Raw genomic sequence first — 20,886 nt, forward strand, 5'->3', positions numbered from 1 at the left:
TTTGACTTAATATACTTTATGGGTCTCTTTAAAAAGATCAATACAAAAGAAAGGGATGCTTGTTAGCACCAAAAGCCTATTAAAACTACTTGTCTAGTGTAGTAATACAATGCTTAATTGATTTCAAATTGTTGGGTCACAGGACATGGAAACGATTGAAAAGCAAATCAAGACTTTTCAATTGTAGAACTTGACTTTATGACGGGGACGTTATTTAATATTGCCTTGCAGTCTGCTTACTAGTTAAAGAAAGACAACAAATGAAACGAAGCTACAAGGACTTGAGTCATACAAGATTTAATTGTTTTGAAATATTTATAGGAGGTTTATTTGTGTTATCCTCAGAACTGTTACAGGATGTGTATTTTGTAAATAGTGTCACTTTTTTCTTATAATTTTGTTATCTTTAATACTTTTTTATGCATGCTTCTTAGGTAACATTAAGCTGTCTCTGGCTCTTTTGCTGTACCAATGTACATTTCCCCTCTGTGGGGCTAATAAAGGTATTCTAATTCTGATTCTGATTCTGACAATATATAAAATATATATAATGAAAAAAAAATAGATAGTGGGCGGGGCTTTCCGTTGAACCGGTGATGACGCATATTTCAAGCGACTGCACCGCGCGTTGTTTTCGGATTGTACAGCGAGGTTTAGCGGTGTGTTTATATTGTTTTTTACGGTACATTTCTTGTACATTTGTCTCCTGTTGACCGGTGAAAGGGCGCCACAGCAGCATGTTTACCCCCCGCGCCGCACCGAGCTCCGGCCGCCGGCAGCAGGGCAGGAGCTCCGGGAGGAAGAGCGGGACCAGCCTACTGTTCTCCCCGAGGAGAGCGAGTCTATCCGGGAGGTGAGGACACACACTGACCGGTAACATCTAACATGTAGTGGAAGAAGTATAACTTAGTGCATGTACTCCCTCTTCATTCTTCATTGTTCTGTGGTTACCATGGTTTTTGACTAATAACGGTTAGTTAACGGCTGTGTCAGTTTTTTGCTAACGGTGGTCAGTGTTGTAACTAAGTAGATTTACTCAAGTACTTATGTAAACATGTTTAGGTACTTTTACTTTACTTGAGTATTTTCTTTCTACTTTGTACTTCCACCTTCTAAAATTCAGAAGTATACTGTGTACTTTTCCTCCACTACATGTATTTAATACCGTTAGTTACTTTGCAGATGTGGATGAAGGATGTGAAATATAATCAAGTGTTGAATCAGACTTTAGTTCCACCTGGAGTAAATTCACAAGCTACCCTGCAGTATACAAAGTCATTCAAACTAGCTGCACCTTCACCAGCTTTGAGAACACTTTAAAGATCAATCATTATAAAACATATCATATATATTATTCTGAAATGGACCAATCTGATGCTTTGATGAGAACACTTTTGTACTTTTTGAATGCATGACTTTTACTGTAACAGAGTATTCCTACACTCAGGTACTTCTACTTTTACTCCAGTACAATATCTGAGTACTTCTTCCACCTCTGTTTGTGTCTAAATATATTTTGTTCTAACTTTATTTGAAACATCGTGATATAATTATATTTAAACTATATTATACTAGTGTCCATATCTCTACAACCTCATGAACAATTTGCACATACTGTACATATACATTGAAGCCCACTTACACTACCTCACAGGATATAGTTTACTTTTAATTAAAAGCTACTGTGTGTGCACACATCTTTAATGTATATAGTACACTATGTTTATATGTCTCTGTCCCTTTTAATAGATTGGTTTATTAGAGAGTATTCTGTGTATTCACTCTAAATCTCTCTCCATCAGGGGAACACCCACCAGAGCGCAGAGCCATGCCGCTGCAGATTTATTTAACTACGATGTGCAAACCTTCGGCTCCTCGCTGCCCGTCAAAGTGATGGAGGCCCTGACCATGGCTGAGGGTAAAGAAAACCTCATCTCTGTTACTGTTTGTTAGGAAAATCTCACTGGTCCCCGTCTTGAGGTTCAATCTCAGGATATATTTGTGATCCTCTCAAGAATGGAAGTAGTCTGAACAGTGTCCTTCACATGCTGATATCCAAGAGAGGGAGTTACACAGTCACAAGATGGAGGAATACCGACTTTTTCCTCAAAATTCTGACTTTTCCCCAAAATTCTAACTTTTTCTCAAAATCCTTACTTTTTCCTCAAAATCTTTAAATTCTTACTTTTTCTGAATACTTAAAAATGTTAATAATCACTGGTCCCCGGCTTGAGCCTCAATCTCAGGATCCATGTATTTATTATCCTCTAAATATGGAAGTAGTCATCACATACAGAGCATCAACTATGACAATATCATACCATATTTTCCAGACGTGTGATTTGGTGGATTTTTGGATTTGATACCTGAGAGGAAGGAGCGCAGCCTGGAGAACTGAGCCTCGTACTGCTGCGGCTCGGACTGGCACGGCGCCGCAGAGACGATGTTGGCACAACCCGACTCCGTCTGCACTGCTCAGAGAGGGAGGTTCAGGAGAGAGTACAAGTAGATATGTTAGTTGTTAGAAAAATATCACTGGTCCCCAACTTGAGCTTCAATCTCAGGATCCGTGTATCTGTGATCCTCTCCAGAATGGAAGGAGTCATCACATACAGAGCATCAACTAGTTCCTGAACAGTGTCCTTCACATGCTGATATCCAAGAGAGGGAGTTACACAGTCACAAGATGGAGGAATAGAAAGCAGTATTCAATGTTTACTTCAGATTAGCTCCACGTCAGAAATGAGCATGCTTGTCACATGTCTCTCTCCATAGAGGCTGAATCATCATGTTAATCACATAGCTATCATATGCCTCAAACAGTCCTGATGCTCTTCTAGGTAATCACACATCCTGTCATGTTCACAGCTACAGTTGGGATACCTTTGTTATCATGTTACTCTCATGTTGAAAGAGGACACTCAGTATTTTCCGAACACTGTTGATGTCACTTTTCTGTTTGACAGGGTTTGTTAAAAGTACAGCGTCCTGCTGCAGGATTGCCACTAAACCTTTCTGTACGTGTCGGTTCTTTTTAGAGATTGACCAGATCTCAGTGAAGGTGGATGAGAGCGGCTGGGCCTGGATGATCTGTGGAGAGAAACTGATCATCTGGAAGATCTGCCAGACTGCGGTGGCAAAGGTACACTTTAAGATTCAGACCCTAAAGCAGCAAACGGACTGTGAGTACAGAGCCGCTGTCACAAGTAGGGATGCTCCGATCGCCAATTTCGGGGCCGATCGCCGGAATCAGTATCGGCCGATACCGATCGCCGATCCGATCAAGTGGGCGGGGCCTACATGGAAGATTTAAACATCACTTTAAATCTTCCATTTAAAGTGATGTTTAAAACTCAGTTAATGGGGCTCATTCTCTGGAGCTTCAACAAACAACAATCAACTTAATTATTACATTCAAATGTAATGTACATTATTCAAGTTTACATTCACTTTGGATAATAACACGGGAGAAATTAGCGGAAGCCTCTCTTTTCCTCTCTCTCTCTCCCCCCTCTCTCCCTCTCCTGACAGCCTGTCAGTATCTCATGCAGCTCACTGATCCAGTAATGAGTGACCCGACAATTAAGAATAAATATATTTATAATAACTAGTTTAGCTTGTTCCAGAGGTAAAATAGCTAAGTGTGTTAGGTCTAACTCTTACGGTACGTCCACACAGCAGCTTTTCAAAAATCTTGGAGCTGGGCGTGTCTGAAAGCTTGGGGATTTTTTGCGAGCAACGCGACCAACAACCAATCACATGAATCTCCCGCCCCCGACATACAAAGCAAAAAAACCCGGGGATTTTATGCGAGCAATATATATATATATATATAAACTCCCCAAACAGGCGAAAACCTACCAGTTTCACCCACTGTCTCTGCCACCTCCCTCCATGCCTGGTTCCTCCGGTTTGTATCCCGTTAATAGTTCTCGTCATTAAGAACCGGGTGATTTGCTACTGTAATTTCTCGTTTGGAATATGAGGAAATGGACTGCGGTCTGGTTCTCCCTGTGTGTGTGTTTCGCTGCGCTTACCTGTCCGGTGGGCGGAGCTGCAGGATTTCTGCTTCACACACGTTGCATACCGCTATTTTACTGTCTTTTTCGGACACCTTCAAATACTGCCAGACCGGTGAAGCCATTCTGGCAAGCTTGTTTTGCCACACACAGAGAAAAGTGTCATGTATTTTACGTCATGCGATCGGCTCTCGCGATCGGCATGTTTAGAGAGAACCGATCGATCGGTAGAGAGTGAGTATCGGCCGATATCGATCGGTGACCGATCGATCGGAGCATCCCTAGTCACAAGACATGTTCCCATATTTATTCATCTTTGCAGAGTTGGGGGGAGAAAAGGGATCTGGTCTGCAATGTGTTGGAGACCTTGATGCACGTTTTTCAGTATTTTCTGATTTAAAAAGGAAAGTTATTCCCAGCCTATTCCATTGAAGTGAACGATCAGCAATCAGCAGTTCTTTATTTGTCCCACAGCGGGTATTAAATGCAGCTATAAAATGATTGGGCTGACAAAATATAGAAGAGCAAAGTGTAATAAAATCAAATGTGTACAAATCCAGGGTAAAAATAAGAAGGGGTTACCTTGGTTGGTGATTGGCTAATGGTTACACAAGACAACACTTCGTTATGACATCACAAAGTGGCCAAAATCTGATCAGCTCATTTTCAGACAGGTTTTTATAGAAATGGATCAAAAAGAGAGAGAATCTTTGTTCCAGAAACTTTCAGAGTCTCTTTCCACAGAGGGGACACATGTTGATGTAGAAGAGACATGAAGAAGAGGGGACACATGTTGATGTAGAAGAGACATGAAGAAGAGGGGACACATGTTGATGTAGAAGAGACATGAAGAGGGGACACATGTTGATGTAAAGAAGGAGACATGAAGAAGAGGGACACATGTTGATGTAGAGAGACATGAAGAAGAGGGGACACATGTTTGATGTAGAAGAGACATGAAGAAGAGAGGACACATGTTTGATGTATACTGAGGAAGAGGGGACACATGTTGATGTAGAAAGACTGAGAAGAGGGACACATGTTGATGTAGAAGAGACATGAAAGAAGAGAGGACACATGTTGATGTAGAAAGAGACATGAAGAAGAGGGACACATGTTGATGTAGAAGAGACATGAAGAAGAGAGGGACACATGTTGATGTAGAAGAGACATGAAGAAGAGGGGACACCTGTTGATGTAGAGAGACATGGAAGAAGAGGGGACACATGTTGATGTAGAAGAGACATGAAGAAGAGGGGACACATGTTGATGTAGAAGAGACATGAAGAAGAGGGGACACATGTTGATGTAGAAGAGACATGAAGAAGAGGGGACACTGTTGATGTAGAAGAGACATGAAGAAGAGGGGACACATGTTGATGTAGAAGAGACATGAAGAAGAGGGGACACATGTTGATGTAGAAGAGACCATGGAGAAGAGGGGACACATGTTGATGTAGAAGAGACATGAAGAAGAGGGGACACATGTTGATGTAGAAGAGACATGAAGAGAGGGGACACATGTTGATGTAGAAGAGACATGAAGAAGAGGGGACACATGTTGATGTAGAAGAGACTGGAGAAGAGGGGACACATGTTGACGTAGAAGAGACATGAAGAAGGGGACACATGTTGATGTAGAAGAGACATGAGAAGAGGGGACACATGTTGATGTAGAAGAGACATGAAGAAGAGGGGACACATGTTGATGTAGAAGAGACATGAAGAAGAGGGGACACATGTTGATGTAGAAGAGACATGAAGAAGAGGGGACACATGTTGATGTAGAAGAGACATGAAGAAAGAAGGGGACACATGTTGATGTAGAAGAGACATGAAGAAGAGGGGACACATGTTGATGTAGAAGAGACATGAAGAAGAGGGACACATGTTGATGTAGAAGAGACATGAGAAGAGGGACACATGTTATGTAGAAGAGACAGCAAGAAGAGGGGACACATGTTGATGTAGAAGAGACATGAAGAAGAGGGACCATGTTGATGTAGAAGAGACATGAAGAAGAAGGGACACATGTTGATGTAGAAGAGACATGAAGAAGAAGGGGACACATGTTGATGTAGAAGAGACATGGAAGAAGAGGGGACACATGTTGATGTAGAAGAGACATGAAGAAGAAGGGGACACATGTTGATTGTAGAAGAGACATGAAGAAGAGGGGACACACTGTTGATGTAGAAGAGACATGAGGAAGAGGGGACACATGTTGATGTAGAAGAAGACATGAAGAAGAGGGGACACATGTTGATGTAGAAGAGACATGAAGAAGAGGGGACACATGTTGATGTAGAAGAGACATGAAGAAGAGGGGACACATGTTGATGTAGAAGAGACATGAAGAAGAGGGGACACAGGTTGATGTAGAAGAGACATGAAGAAGAGGGGACACATGTTGATGTAGAAGAGACATGAGAAGAGGGGACACATGTTGATGTAGAAGAGACATGAAGAGAGGGGACACATGTTGATGTAGAAGAGACATGAAGAAGAGGGGACACATGTTGATGTAGAAGAGACATAGAGAAGAGGGGACACATGTTGACTGTAGAAGAGACATGAAGAAGAGGGGACACATGGTGATGTAGAAAGAGACCATTGAGAGAACGAGGGGACACATGTTGATGTAGAAGAGAACATGAAGAAGAGGGGGACACCTGTTGATGTAGAAGAGACATGAAGAAGAGGGGACACATGGTGATGTAGAAGAGACATGAAGAAGAGGGGACACATGTTGATGTAGAAGAGACATGAAGAAGAGGGGACACATGTTGATGTAGAAGAGACATGAAGAAGAGGGGACACATGTTGATGTAGAAGAGACATGAAGAAGAGGGGACACATGTTGATGTAGAAGAGACATGAAGAAGAGGGGACACATGTTGATGTAGAAGAGACATGAAGAAGAGGGGACACATGTTGATGTAGAAGAGACATGAGAAGAGGGGACACATGTTGATGTAGAAGAGACATGAAGAAGAGGGGACACATGTTGATGTAGAAGAGACATGAGAAGAGGGGACACATGTTGATGTAGAAGAGACATGAAGAAGAGGGGACACATGTTGATGTAGAAGAGACATGAAGAAGAGGGGACACATGTTGATGTAGAAGAGACATGAAGAAGAGGGGACACATGTTGATGTAGAAGAGACATGAAGAAGAGGGGACACATGTTGATGTAGAAGAGACATGAAGAAGAGGGGACACATGTTGATGTAGAAGAGACATGAAGAAGAGGGGACACATGTTGATGTAGAAGAGACATGAAGAAGAGGGGACACATGTTGATGTAGAAGAGACATGAAGAAGAGGGGACACATGTTGATGTAGAAGAGACATGAGAAGAGGGGACACATGTTGATGTAGAAGAGACATGAAGAAGAGGGGACACTGTTGAGTAGAAGAGACATGAAGAAGAGGGGACACATGTTGATGTAGAAGAGACATGAAGAAGAGGGGACACATGTTGATGTAGAAGAGACATGAGAGACATGAGAAGAGGGACACATGTTGATGTAGAAGAGACATGAAGAAGAGGGGACACATGTTGATGTAGAAGAGACATGAAGAAGAGGGGACACATGTTGATGTAGAAGAGACATGAAGAAGAGGGGACACATGTTGATGTAGAAGAGACATGAAGAAGAGGGACACATGTTGATGTAGAAGAGACATGAGGAAGAGGGGACACATGTTGATGTAGAAGAGACATGAAGAAGAGGGGACACATGTTGATGTGTAGAAGAGACATGAAGAAGAGGGGACACATGTTGATGTAGAAGAGACATGAAGAAGAGGGGACACATGTTGATGTAGAAGAGACATGAAGAAGAGGGGACACATGTTGATGTAGAAGAGACATGAGAAGAGGGGACACATGTTGATGTAGAAGAGACATGAAGAAGAGGGGACACATGTTTGATGTAGAAGAGACATGAAGAAGAGGGGACACATGTTGATGTAGAAGAGACACGAAGAAGAGGGGAAGAGGGGACATGTTGATGTAGAAGAGACATGAATGAAGAAGAGGGGACACATGTTGATGTAGAAGAGACATGAAGAAGAGGGGACACATGTTGATGTAGAAGAGACATGAAGAAAGGGGACACATGTTGATGTAGAAGAGACATGAAGAAGAGGGGACACATGTTGATGTAGAAGAGACATGAAGAAGAGGGGACACATTGATGTAGAAGAGACATGAAGAAGAGGGGACACATGTTGATGAAGGAGACATGAAGAAGAGGGGACACATGCTGATTGTAGAAGAGACATGAAGAAGAGGGGACACATGTTGAGGTAGAAGAGACATGAGGAAGAGGGGCCACATGTTGATGTAGAAGAGACATGGAGAAGAGGGGACACATGTTGATGTAGAAGAGACATGAAGAAGAGGGGACACATGGTGATGTAGAAGAGACATGAAGAAGAGGGGACACACGTTGATGTAGAAGAGACATGCAGAAGAGGGGACACACGTTGATGTAGAAGAGACATGAGGAAGAGGGGACACATGTTGATGTAGAAGAGACATGAAGAAGAGGGGACACATGTTGATGTAGAAGAGACATGGAGAAGAGTGGACACATGTGATGTAGAAGAGACATGAAGAAGGGGGACACATGTTGATGTTAGAAGAGACATGAAGAAGAGGGGACACATGTTGATGTAGAAGAGACATGAAGAAGAGGGGACACATGTTGATGTAGAAGAGACATGAAGAAGAGGGGACACATGTTGATGTAGAAGAGACATGGAGAAGAGGGGACACATGTTGATGTAGAAGAGACATAGAGAGGGGACACATGGTGATAGAGAGACATGGAGAAGAGGGGACACATGTTGATGTAGAAGAGACATGGAGAAGAGGGGACACATGTTGATGTAGAAGAGACATGAAGAAGAGGGGACACATTGTGATGTAGAAGAGACATGAAGAAGAGGGGACACATGTTGATGTAGAAGAGACATGAAGAAGAAGATTTTGCATAATAGGTGACCTTCCAAGTAACCCTCCCAACCCCAGGAGGAAACCCTCACAGATTAATAATAAAATCCACCTCACCCCTCTGTTGTCCTGCAGCTGTCGGTGTGTAAGGAGCTGCAGCTTCCCGACAGTGAGTACAACTACACGGCCGACTCTGGTGGCCGTTTCCTCCGCCCGCTCCCCTGGAGACGGCCGGCGTTCAGTCCATCTCCGTGCTGGTTCTGTCTGTGGAGGGAACGGCCCGCCTGTGGCCCAGTCTGTCTCAGGAGGGGAACTTCACCGAGACAGACGTGGACCTGGGGGACCTCTGCAACTTTGTGCTCGCTGTCAAAGTAAGTGTAGGAGCAATAATGCTATTCAGCCGGAGTATATTAATGTATTCATCATATGATTTGTTTACATCACTTTCATTTGTAATTATTGAGCACTTCCCGGTTGACAGAGGGTGAGATTGTGCTGATATTTATTCTGTTGACTGTGTGGTCCGACTCCTACCTAAGTTATCATGTATTTCATTTTGTTTATTAAACATCATTAACACTTTCAACATCAGTACGGACTTTCTTATTGAACACAGCCTTACACACAGCCTTAAGCCAAGTTTAGCCTCGTAGCGACTCAATTTAGGTATACATTGTTTCCCACTGGTGGAATTTTACCTGGTACATTTATTTAAGTACTATATTCTTCTACTTAACTTCTACTAACTGTAGAGCCTCCACAGCAAGTACATCTTCAGTAAATGGGATTTGTTGTTGTATGTAATGGGGCTCAGACTCTGTTTTGGGGACCCGGGTTTAACTCTGCTATCTTTTCTTAACTCTCCTGTCCTCTTTTTCAGGGCAGGAGCTTCATCTTGACCTCAGAGAAGAACCATCTCATGAGAGCGAGTGTAGACTCTTCTGGAAAGCTTCAGTACCGCGCGCTGCAGCGAGGGCAGGGCGTTCTCTCTGGGATCGGACGCAGAGTCTCCAGTCTGTTCGGCATCCTCTCCCCGCCGGCCAACGACACGGTGAGTCTCACTAACATATCATTATCTTGATAACTGTAGTGACCACGATATCCATTTGTTTGAGTCTTTTGTCTGTGATTCACTCGTGGGCTGATCGATGAATGTCCAGATGCGATTGAAAAGTAAAATCTGCTTGTTTATTCCAAAAAGGCAGTGGAGAAAATAACTTATTAAAGGTAAAATTAGGAACCAAGCTGCACGCGCCCAACCAGCTAGGTCTAAAGACGCCTTCATTCTGCAAAACCTGACCTGCAGGAGTAACACACTCAAATGAAATAAATAATATACACAACACAATCTCATGAGAAAATGGCTCCTACAATAATAATAATAATACATTGAATTGTTATAGCGCTGTTCCTAATGCTCTAAGACGCTTTACATCAAATCAGAACAAAAACAGTACAACTGTTACTTGTAGTATACTTTATTTTATTTTTTCGAGCGTGTAAAACCAAAGAAAATACAAATGAAACAAAAGATGATACAGTACTATACAAATGAATGCAATAACAAAACTAAATATTTAATTAATAATTGAATAATCTGTAGTATCATTGTCTGATATCAATAAACAACAAAGCTTTAGCGAAGTACACGTCCGAAAAGCGGTCGGAAGAAGTTTATTTAATCCGACCCCTTCTCCCTTTTTTTTTGTTACATCTTAATATATGTTAACATACAATATAAATGTATACTTATAATCTTGAATAATTTATATAATCATTCATATAATATATACAGGCAAGTTAAGAGAATGGTCTCTATATATATATATATATATATATATATATATATATATATATATATATTAGGGATGCTCCGATCGCCAATTTCGGGGCCGATCGCCGGAAAATGGAAGATTTAAACATCACTTTAAATCTTCCATTTAAAGTGATGTTTAAAACTCAGTTAATGCTCATTCACTGGAGCTTCCACAAACAACAATCAACTTAATTATTACATTCAAATGAAGTACATTATTCAAGTTTACATTCACTTTGGATAATAACACGGGAGAAATGAGCGGAAGCTTCTCTTTTCCTCTCTCCTGACAGCCCGTCAGTATCGTCTCATGCAGCTCACTGATCCAGTAATGAGTGACCCGACAGTGAAGAATAAATATATTTATAACTAGTTTAGTTCCAGAGGTAGATCAAATAGCTAAGTAGGTCTAACTCTTGTGTGTTTCGCTCCGTTCACCTGTCCGGCGGGCGGAGCTGCAGGATTTCTGCTTCACACACGTTGCATTCCGCTATTTTACTGTCTTTTTCGGACTCCTTGAAATACTGCCAGACCGGTGAAGCCATTTTGGCGAGCTTGTTTTGCCGCACAGAGAAAAGTTTCATGTATTTTACGTCATGCGATCGGCTCTCGCGATCGGCATTTTTAGAGAGCACCGATCGATCGGTAGAGAGTGAGTATCGGCCGATCTTGATCGGTGACCGATCGATCGGAGCGTCCCTAATATATATATACACAAATTCATACAAACACAAATTCATAAATAGAATACAAAACAAGAATATAAACAGTTATGGATTAGCAGTCCCTGTACCTTGAGAGAATTGTGTCTTTATACCTCTTTTTGAATAGTTTGATGTTTGGACATCCCTTCAGCTCCTCGCTCACATTGTTCCAGATCTTCACCCCACAAACACAAACACTTCTCTTTGTTGTGCGCACCCTAACATTAGTGAATATAAATGAACCACGTAAATAATAATTCCCTTGTCTTTTATTGAACAATATCTGAATATTCCAGGTAATTGAACGTTTTTTGCCTTAAACATGATTTGTGCAATTTGGAATTCAACAAGATCTGACAGTTTTATTAATTTCAGCTCTAAGAATAATACATAGACTCTCCTTGCACTATTTCTATTTTATTTTGTTTGTATTTGTACTTTTAACTATTGTATCTGTTGTGTTGCTCTGCTGCTCTGCTACACTGTAGCTATGCACACATGACAATACAAGCCTTGAGTCTTCAGTCTACAAAGAAAACAAAAAAACACAAACGGTAGTCCTTATCCAAGTGCGAGTAAAGTGTGTGTGGGGGGGGGGGGGGGGTTGTTGATCAGAGTTTGAAAGCTAGAGTGAATGGGGGTGGGGGAAGTAATCGATATAGCAGAGTATTGCGATACTTTGCGTGGCGATATTGTATCGATACAAGGACGCCAAGTATCGATATTTTATTATATAAACTATTCATATTGCAAATCCAAATGAAAGTTTTTGGTTACAATTGCTTTTTCAATCCAGTAAATGTTGCTGAGCTTTTTCTTGTGCGGCCATGGCCATGGAGTATAAAGAGATTTATATACGGCTCGGGCTAAAGTCAGTGGTCAAAACAAAGATTGATTCAGCGGAGAAAGAAATCAGAAATGCAATATATCGTATCGCAAAACTTAGCATATCGTAGAATACTATCATATCGTGGCTTAAGTATCGCTATCGTATCGTGGGGAGCCTGGTGATTCGCACCCCTAGTAAATATGTAAAGTAAGTAAATATGTTACCGTCTAGTGTTCAGATGCTGTACGTCTCCACTCTGACTTCCTGTGTTTCCCTGCAGCTCCACAGTGTGATGTGGGCGGGGGGGTCCAGCTCTCTGTACACTTTGAGCAGCTCCAGCCTCAGTAAGTGGGAGCTGGAGGACAGCTGGGAGCACCAGGTCCTCAACTGGGACGCTCAGAAGGCTCTGACCGAGAGCATCGCCGACGCCATCTGGGTCAGTACCAGCATCAGAACATACAGAGTGTGATTGAGTCTCATACAGAGCTGGCGGAGGTATTCAGGTCCTTGCTGTTAGAAAAATATTTGTTTTAATTCCTGCATTAATAATAATTACTTAAATGTACATAAAATACACTGTTTCCACACATACATGTAAATATATCTAATATGTAAGACCCAATATTTATATATGTTCATTTCTTATTTAATTTCTTATTTTATCCTTTTTATTAATCTGTGTGAATCTTGCTGTCCAGTTTTTCATTCTCACCCTGTTGCTGTTAAACTACTGAATTTCCCCACAGGCATTAATAAAGGTCCATCTTATCTTATCTTATCGGTAAGGGGGTGAAAAGTTAGGGCGGTTCTAAGGGCCCGTGACTGACAGGGGCCCAAAGTATTTTAGAACATTAAGTAAAACAAATGTAACCAATGTGATATATTTTCATGGGACCCAAAATCCCTGGCGGCGCCCCTGAGTGGCATGGATCAACTTCTATATACTATGAATGTATTTCATGGTGGTAGTTTTTAAAAGATATCCAACATGCTCTCCCACCAGGGGTCAGAGAGCAACTACGAGGAGCTGAAGGAGGGAGCCAACGTGACGTACCTGGACATGAAGCTCAGCCAGTGAGTGTGTTCTTCTCTCTGTGTGTGTGTGTGTGTGTGTGTGTGTGTGTGTGTGTGTGTGTGTGTGTGTGTGTGTGTGTGTGTGTGTGTGTGTGTGTGTGTGTGTGTGTGTGTGTGTGTGTGTGTGTGTGTGTGTGTGTGTGTGTGTGTGTGTGTGTGTGTGTGTGTGTGTGTGTGTGTGTGTGTGTGTGTGTGTGTGTGTGTGTGTGTGTGTGTGTGTGTGTGTGTGTGTGGTGTGTGTGTGTGTGTGTGTGTGTGTGTGTGTGTGTGTGTTGTGTGTGTGTGTGTGTGTGTGTGTGTGTGTGTGTGTGTGTGTGTGTGTGTGTGTGTGTGTGTGTGTGTGTGTGTGTGTGTGTGTGTGTGTGTGGTGTGTGTGTGTGTGTGTGTGTGTGTGTGTGTGTGTGTGTGTGTGTGTGTGTGTGTCTGGGACCCAAAGCATGCTCTAACAGAGAATATGAACTGCTACCCTCTAATGGAGATCACTAAAGTCAGCCTGAAGCATCCTTTCAGTCGTCTCAGTAAACACAGAGCTACAGATCAGATGCACGCTGAAGGCTCTTTGAGCAGCTTTTCTCTCAGTGCTCGTGATGTTATGTTAAATGTTTGTTGTTTGTTTTTCATGTATTGTGTCTTGATATTTGTCTGTTGATGTTACACATGGAGCTGCTGTGATGCAAGTCACATTTCAGACTTGATCTGACCATTGAAGTGTTATCATATCGTGTTCAGATCCGGTCTGGTGGTCCTGGCTGCAGCCTGGCACCTGTCAGACTCTCCCTGCCTGGTGTACTTCTGCCTCGTCACGCTGCAGGACACCGGAGCCGCCATCGCAGACAACTTCATCGTGGAGGTCACCAAACACAACCCCCCCTTCCAGGTCAGTCCTCATCAGAAGAGTGAGTCTTTTTCACTGGATATATTCAAGGGTTAGTTAACACCAGTTCCAAAAGACATATTTTACCACAGATCTCTACCATCGTCTATTTATGTTGTTAGTTTTGGTTTTTATGTGAGGAGGCTTTTGAGATGTCTGCCTCTTAGTTTTCTATCTATACTCCAGTACATTGGAGTCAATAGTTATTTTATATATAGTTAGATTTGATTAAATAACCCAATATTTACATCTGTGTTGATGTTACAAATGGAGCTGCTGTGATGCAAGACTTGATCATTAAAGGAATATCGTATCGTAAATGTTTGTTATAGATGGATAGGTAGGTAGACAGACAGGCAGGCAGACAGACGGATAGATAGACGGATAGACAGACGGATAGACAGACGGATAGACAGATGGATAGACAGACAGGCAGACAGACGGATAGATAGACGGATAGACAGACAGATAGACGGATAGATAGACGGATGGACAGACAGACGGATAGATAGACGGACAGACAGACGGATAGACAGACGGATAGACAGACAGACAGACGGATAGACAGACGGATAGACAGATGGATAGACAGACAGGCAGACAGACGGATAGATAGACGGATAGACAGACGGATAGACGGATAGATAGACGGATGGACAGACAGACGGATAGATAGACGGACAGACAGACGGATAGACAGACGGATAGACAGACAGATAGACGGATGGACAGACAGACGGATAGACAGACAGACGGACAGACGGATGGACAGACAGACGGATAGACAGACAGACGGATAGATAGACGGATAGATAGACGGATAGATAGACGGACAGACAGACGGATAGACAGACAGGCAGGCAGACGGATAGATAGACGGACAGACAGACGGATAGATAGACGGACAGACAGACAGACGGACAGACAGACGGATAGACAGACGGATAGATAGACGGATAGATAGACGGATGGACAGACAGGCAGGCAGACAGGCAGGCAGGCAGGCAGACACTTTATTGATCCCAATTTGGTAAATGTTTGCGTTGCAGCAGCATTAAAAACATGGCAATGTACATAAGAGAAACTAAGACACTATAAATAAACAGTCCAGCATATTTACATGTGTGTTTAGCACATTTTAAGATGACTCTATGCCACCCAGGCTTACAGAGGTCAATACTTCCTTGGGAGGATGATGTTTTGTTTACCGTTTCCTTCAGTGTGATTTCAGCAGATGCACTCTTCATGCTGTATCTTGTCCCCTCAGAGTGAGGAGGCGCTGCAGGAGACTCGGCTGGTGTTGCCTCTCTCGCCCGGCGGCACCGCCTTCCTCTACAACCAGGAGCTGGTTTTCGCCTGCTCCACAGGAACCAGCCGGGGGGGGCCGCCTGACGAGAAGATCAGCTTCACCACGTCCGGTGAGAAAAAAACATTCTATACGATCATTCTCTCTGGCTCCATCGTTGGCCCAAAATTTACAAACGTTTGTTTCTGAAATATCATTTTCATAGAAAGGAGTTATAGTATATTTAGCACTTTATTATCCTAATCAGTTATTACATATTTGATAAGTTACTACAACCAGGGAACATAGAGTTTTTGGTCTGACAAACAACGAGTAACTATCACAACAAAGAAATAATTAGAATATTTGTAGCCTTTTCTCCTGCAGATTTACAATTTAGAAAGGGTGTTTTGTTATCTGATCCTGAAGTACATCAAGAAATGTAAGCTTTGTCATTTTACATTCATTTATTTTTGTTTGGGTTTTAAAAGATAAGATAAACATAGTGGAGGAAATGTTGCAACGGTGGAATCGCAGTCTTTCCGAAACACATTTCCCGCCATCAGACAGGAACACTTTTGCAAGCTACCTGGAGCAGTGTGATGCCGCGAAAGAAACACGGCTGATGTTCAAACAAAGAGCAGCAAGCAGAGGTCTTGTGTACAGTATTGTCCTGATTAGATGAAGTAATGTAACTAGTAGATTAACTAGTAACTTTCAGCAGTGAGTCATTTAGTAAAGTAAGGCATAATGATCGAAATTCCTAATAGTTCCTAACAGTGCATTTCTTCCCCTCTCTGTTTCAGGTGATGGTGTTCGTGGAGGCGGCTGCTGCGCCAACCTGCCCGTGTTTTTCTCTCAGAACAGCGGCCTGGTGGCGGTCGTGGCCCGAGAGAGCGTCTCCATCCTGCCGGAGACCATGGAGGACTCGCTGTGCTCCTCGCTGGCTGCAGCTCCAGAGGTACTGAGAGGGGATCTAATAATAATAATAGATTACATTTGTATAGAGCCTTTCATGGGACCCAAGGCCGCTTTACATAGTGAACAAACAAACAAAAGGGGGACAAGGCTACTGACAAGATTAATATCAACTAATGCTATATCTACAGGCAGCTAGCTGATAACTCACTTTGTACCAGACTCTGGTATAGGGCTGCCATCTTTATTAAACTGTTAATTTACTATGCTTTTTTCACGCTAAATTACTTGTGTTCAGGGAACCTATTAGCAAATCACATTATAATGACAGACTGTGTGTGTATCTGAGTTTTGATTATCTCATTATCTACTGATCTACTTCATGTTTGGAGTGTGTGTTGCTGAGACCCTCAGGCAGTGCAGAGCCACATGTGAAGTTATTTGGATCTGTGATTATCTAGAAAACCATAGACATGCATCAAAACCCACACTGCATCACAGACACAGCTGCAGACGAACATTAAGGGGCATCTCTGTATGTTTATCACAGAATAGCACGACTGAATGTGCAATTGTACAACCATGGTAGAACTGAGGATGTGTGTTTGCCTCAAACAGGTTTTATGTTTATCGATACAGTACAGGACCCCGGAGTGGCCAAATAAATACGGTGCACTTTCAATAAAGTCGTCTCGTTGTGTGTCTGCCAGTCTAACTTCCAAAGTGTTCATCAAACCTGGAGCAGACTCATTGACTGTGGTTGAATCTAAAGTTTTTTTTCTTCTGTATTTGTGTTTAAAGAGTTCAGCCATGGAGACTTTGAGCAGAGCGGAGCCGGTAGCTCAAGAGGACAAAACCAAACTGCTGAAGGCGGCGTTCCTGCAGTTCTGCCGGTACATTTAATATTGCATTTATTTTGACTTGTATCTATGCACTTCAATTCTTCAGAATACCTTTATTCATCCGACAGAGGGGAATGTTGCATTTGTTACAGCAAGAAAAGAGCCAAAGACAGCTTAATGTTACCCAAGAAGCATGTATTAAATGTTGGCTGCTCAAACGTTATGGACTGAACCTGCATGATATAGGATTGTGTTAATCCTTGTAAATACATGTCCTTCTTCTCCCTCTGTCAGTAACGACCTGGTGGGCGCTCAGACGGTCACAGACGAGATCTTCCCCCCCGATGGAGACGGGGAGGAGGGGTCGGAGCTGGACAGCATGGTGACCCGGATCGATCTGGACCTCGTGGACGATTACCCCGCCTCGGACCCCCGCTGGGCCGAGTCCGTGCCCGACGGTGAGAGAGAGAGAGACTTTGATATTGTTCCTGGTGTAGCATTTCTTTACTATGTTACTATGACACATATAGTGATTGAGTGATGAGTCAGATTCTAATCTTGATTTCATTATGATGTTCCCAATTAAAAAACACTTAAGATTTCTTATAGTTTTTACAGGAGATATTTGTGTACATATGTGACATGAAGAAGAACAAGAGGTTATATTTAGTGTATTACATATTTTAATGTATTCAGTATGCAGTCCAAGGATTCTTTGTTCTTCACGTCCAGTAACTTTAATGCAGAGTTATTACAACTTTCGTAATGTGTGTTTCTTTAATGGTTATTCTTTTAAGGATGTATTTGTCATCATGTCCCTCAGATACAAAGATATTGTCCGTCCTCTATCTTACTCTTCATGTATTTTTTTACATCTATTATATTAAATAACTTACTGTTCTTACTTTTGACATGTTTATTTCATACAAAAAAATATTTTTATATTTTATCCAGAGAGCGCTGGGTTCCCTCTCACCTCCCTCATCATCCTCCATCAGCTGGAGGACAAGATGAAGGCCCACGGCTGCTTCATGGAATTCCTGCTGCAGGTACACACACACACACACACTCACACACACCACACACACACACACACACCACACACACTCACACACGTACACACACGTACACACTCACACTCTCATACATGTACACACACACACTCTCATCCACATACACACACACACTAACATACACACACCACACACACACACTCACACTCTCATACACGTGCACACACATACATTCACATACAGACACACACAGACACACACAGACACACACACACACACACACACCCCACACACACACACTCTCATACACACACACACACTCACACTCTCATACACACACACACATACATAAACACACACACACATACATAAACACACACACATGCACACACACACATACACACACATACACACACCCCCCACACAGAGACAGACACACACACACCCCCCCCCCACACACACACACAGACACACAGGAACAAACCCCCCCACAACACACCACACACACACCCCACACCCACACACACACACACAGAGACACACACACCCCTCCACACACATACACACACACCCCCCCCACACACACACACACACATATACACACACACCCCTCCACACACATACACACACACCCCCCCACACACACACACATATACACACCCACACACACATACACACACACCCCCCCACACACACACACACACACACACACACACACACATACACACACACCCCCCACACACACCCACACACACACACACACACACCCCCCACACACACACACACACACACCACACACATAAAGTGGTGTACATAACTCGTATAGCGCTGTCGGTCAATGTGATTTATCTTGACATCTCGCTAAAGTCGTTTTATGCATTTTATTCGCTCCAAATATTGTGCTCTTTCGTTTGTAGTTTGTGTTGATTATTGCTCTAAGTTTATGCTGCTCTCTTAGCGGGTCATTCTTGAAAAGGCTTTAAGTTGTAGATGCTCTGTCCCAAAACAAATACTTATTTCAAAATGTTTTTTAACACACACTTTAACAAATATTGTGTTTCCTGGAGAATAAATATGTCATTAATGAATTGTGCAGCCTTAGTGATGGTAGCCAACAACCCCCTGGAAAATACTCTCATTAGTCTAAAACATTAACCTCTCGTTGGAAATAGATGCATCCTGGAACATAAAAGTAGACTTAATATAACGTGAAGTAATCGCCCCCTCCTCCTCCGTCAGGTGGGTCTGCTGGATCGCCTCGGCCAGGTGACGGTGCGCTCGTCTCCCATGGCGACGCGCCTGCTGCTGTGCGAACACGCCGAGAAGCTGCAGGCGGCCATGGTTCTGAAGAACCTGCACTCCAAACACGCCGAGCTGGTGAACCGGGCCATCAGCGCCGCGCTGGAGAGGGGCAGCGCCGCCGTGCCGCCCAGCCTCACCGCTGCAGACGTCTTCTTCAGAGAGGTGGGTCCAAGATTCAAGGCTTTAAAGAGTGGTGCAGGAACGAGTCCTAAAACCCGGAAGTGAGTTAGCATTGTACCACTTCCTGTTCCCTCGTCTCAGAGTCAACGGGTTTTTTGAACTCGTTTTTGGAGAATAGCTGGAAATAAGGTCTGTGGTTGAGACACATTGAAGAGACGGATCACGTTTTGTTCTACGACATTAAACACATCAGCAGTGACCCCGCTGGTGATTTCTGAAGAGTTGACGTGTCTGAAAAACGATGGTTGTTACCGAGTGGCTGAATAGGACTACAGAAGTTGTCGAGGCCGTTGTACGTCATTACGCCGAACACGTAAACACTCCTCTAAGTTAGTTTCTGTTCTGCTTGAAAGCAAGTCCCTGTCTCCTGCAAAGTGTTCAAACAAAAGCTTCAACTCGTACCATTTAGAATCTGTAGTTTTGAATATGGATCTTAAGTTGGCGTGACGTTGAAGCAGCGACCCTGCTGTAGTTCCTTTATAGCATAACGTTAGCATTTTGCTACTGGCGATTAGATTTATGATTTAGAAAATGATAAAAGTAGGGTAGACATGTGGAGATTATCCGACTGAACAAAACGTGCATTTATCAAACAGGTTAGTTTTCCACAGACCTTATTTTCTAAAATCCTTTGGAGAAATCCCGTTGCTTTTTGTCGAGGGAACCAGCAGCTTACTTCAGGGTCGAACCGCTCTATAGCCATGTGCACATTAGCTACAGTGTAGATATGGCAATGAAAAACTGTCAAGTCGTCCTCCAACAGAGCAACAGGAATGTATATAGGACAGAACAAATAAAATAGTGCAATAGAATGTTTTGAGATGTAAATAAAATAGAAATAGTGCAAGAAGAGTCTATATACAAGTAAACAGAATGATATATTAGATAAATAATTTGCAAAATGCAAACCGATGAATGTTTATTTCAGAAGTTCAGGTGTTTAATAGTCTTATGGCCTGTGGGATGAGGATATTTTAGCCTCTTGTCTTAACTCTCAAACTGTGTGTGTGTGTGTGTGTGTGTGTGTGTGTGTGTGTGTGTGTGTGTGGACCATCTGCTGTCAT

At 42.7% G+C, this 20,886-nt stretch overlaps 1 protein-coding gene across 1 annotated transcript in view; it reads left to right on the forward strand.

Annotated features, from left to right (window-relative positions):
* The first annotated feature begins 590 nt into the window (after nt 1-590).
* nup133 (nucleoporin 133) overlaps nt 591-20,886 on the forward strand; it is a 31,412-nt gene continuing 11,116 nt past the window's right edge. Inside the window, 15 exon segments of the mRNA XM_034230107.1 lie at nt 591-853; nt 1,803-1,918; nt 3,039-3,142; nt 9,121-9,178; nt 9,181-9,356; nt 9,866-10,036; nt 12,615-12,770; nt 13,338-13,408; nt 14,138-14,285; nt 15,550-15,700; nt 16,374-16,528; nt 17,287-17,378; nt 17,622-17,785; nt 18,282-18,376; nt 19,580-19,804. Of these exon segments, the coding sequence (XP_034085998.1) occupies nt 738-853; nt 1,803-1,918; nt 3,039-3,142; nt 9,121-9,178; nt 9,181-9,356; nt 9,866-10,036; nt 12,615-12,770; nt 13,338-13,408; nt 14,138-14,285; nt 15,550-15,700; nt 16,374-16,528; nt 17,287-17,378; nt 17,622-17,785; nt 18,282-18,376; nt 19,580-19,804 (1,998 nt within the window). The 5' untranslated portion in view covers nt 591-737.

The sequence above is a fragment of the Gymnodraco acuticeps genome, unplaced genomic scaffold (genome assembly GCF_902827175.1).
Source record: "Gymnodraco acuticeps unplaced genomic scaffold, fGymAcu1.1, whole genome shotgun sequence".
Lineage (NCBI taxonomy): Eukaryota > Metazoa > Chordata > Actinopteri > Perciformes > Bathydraconidae > Gymnodraco > Gymnodraco acuticeps.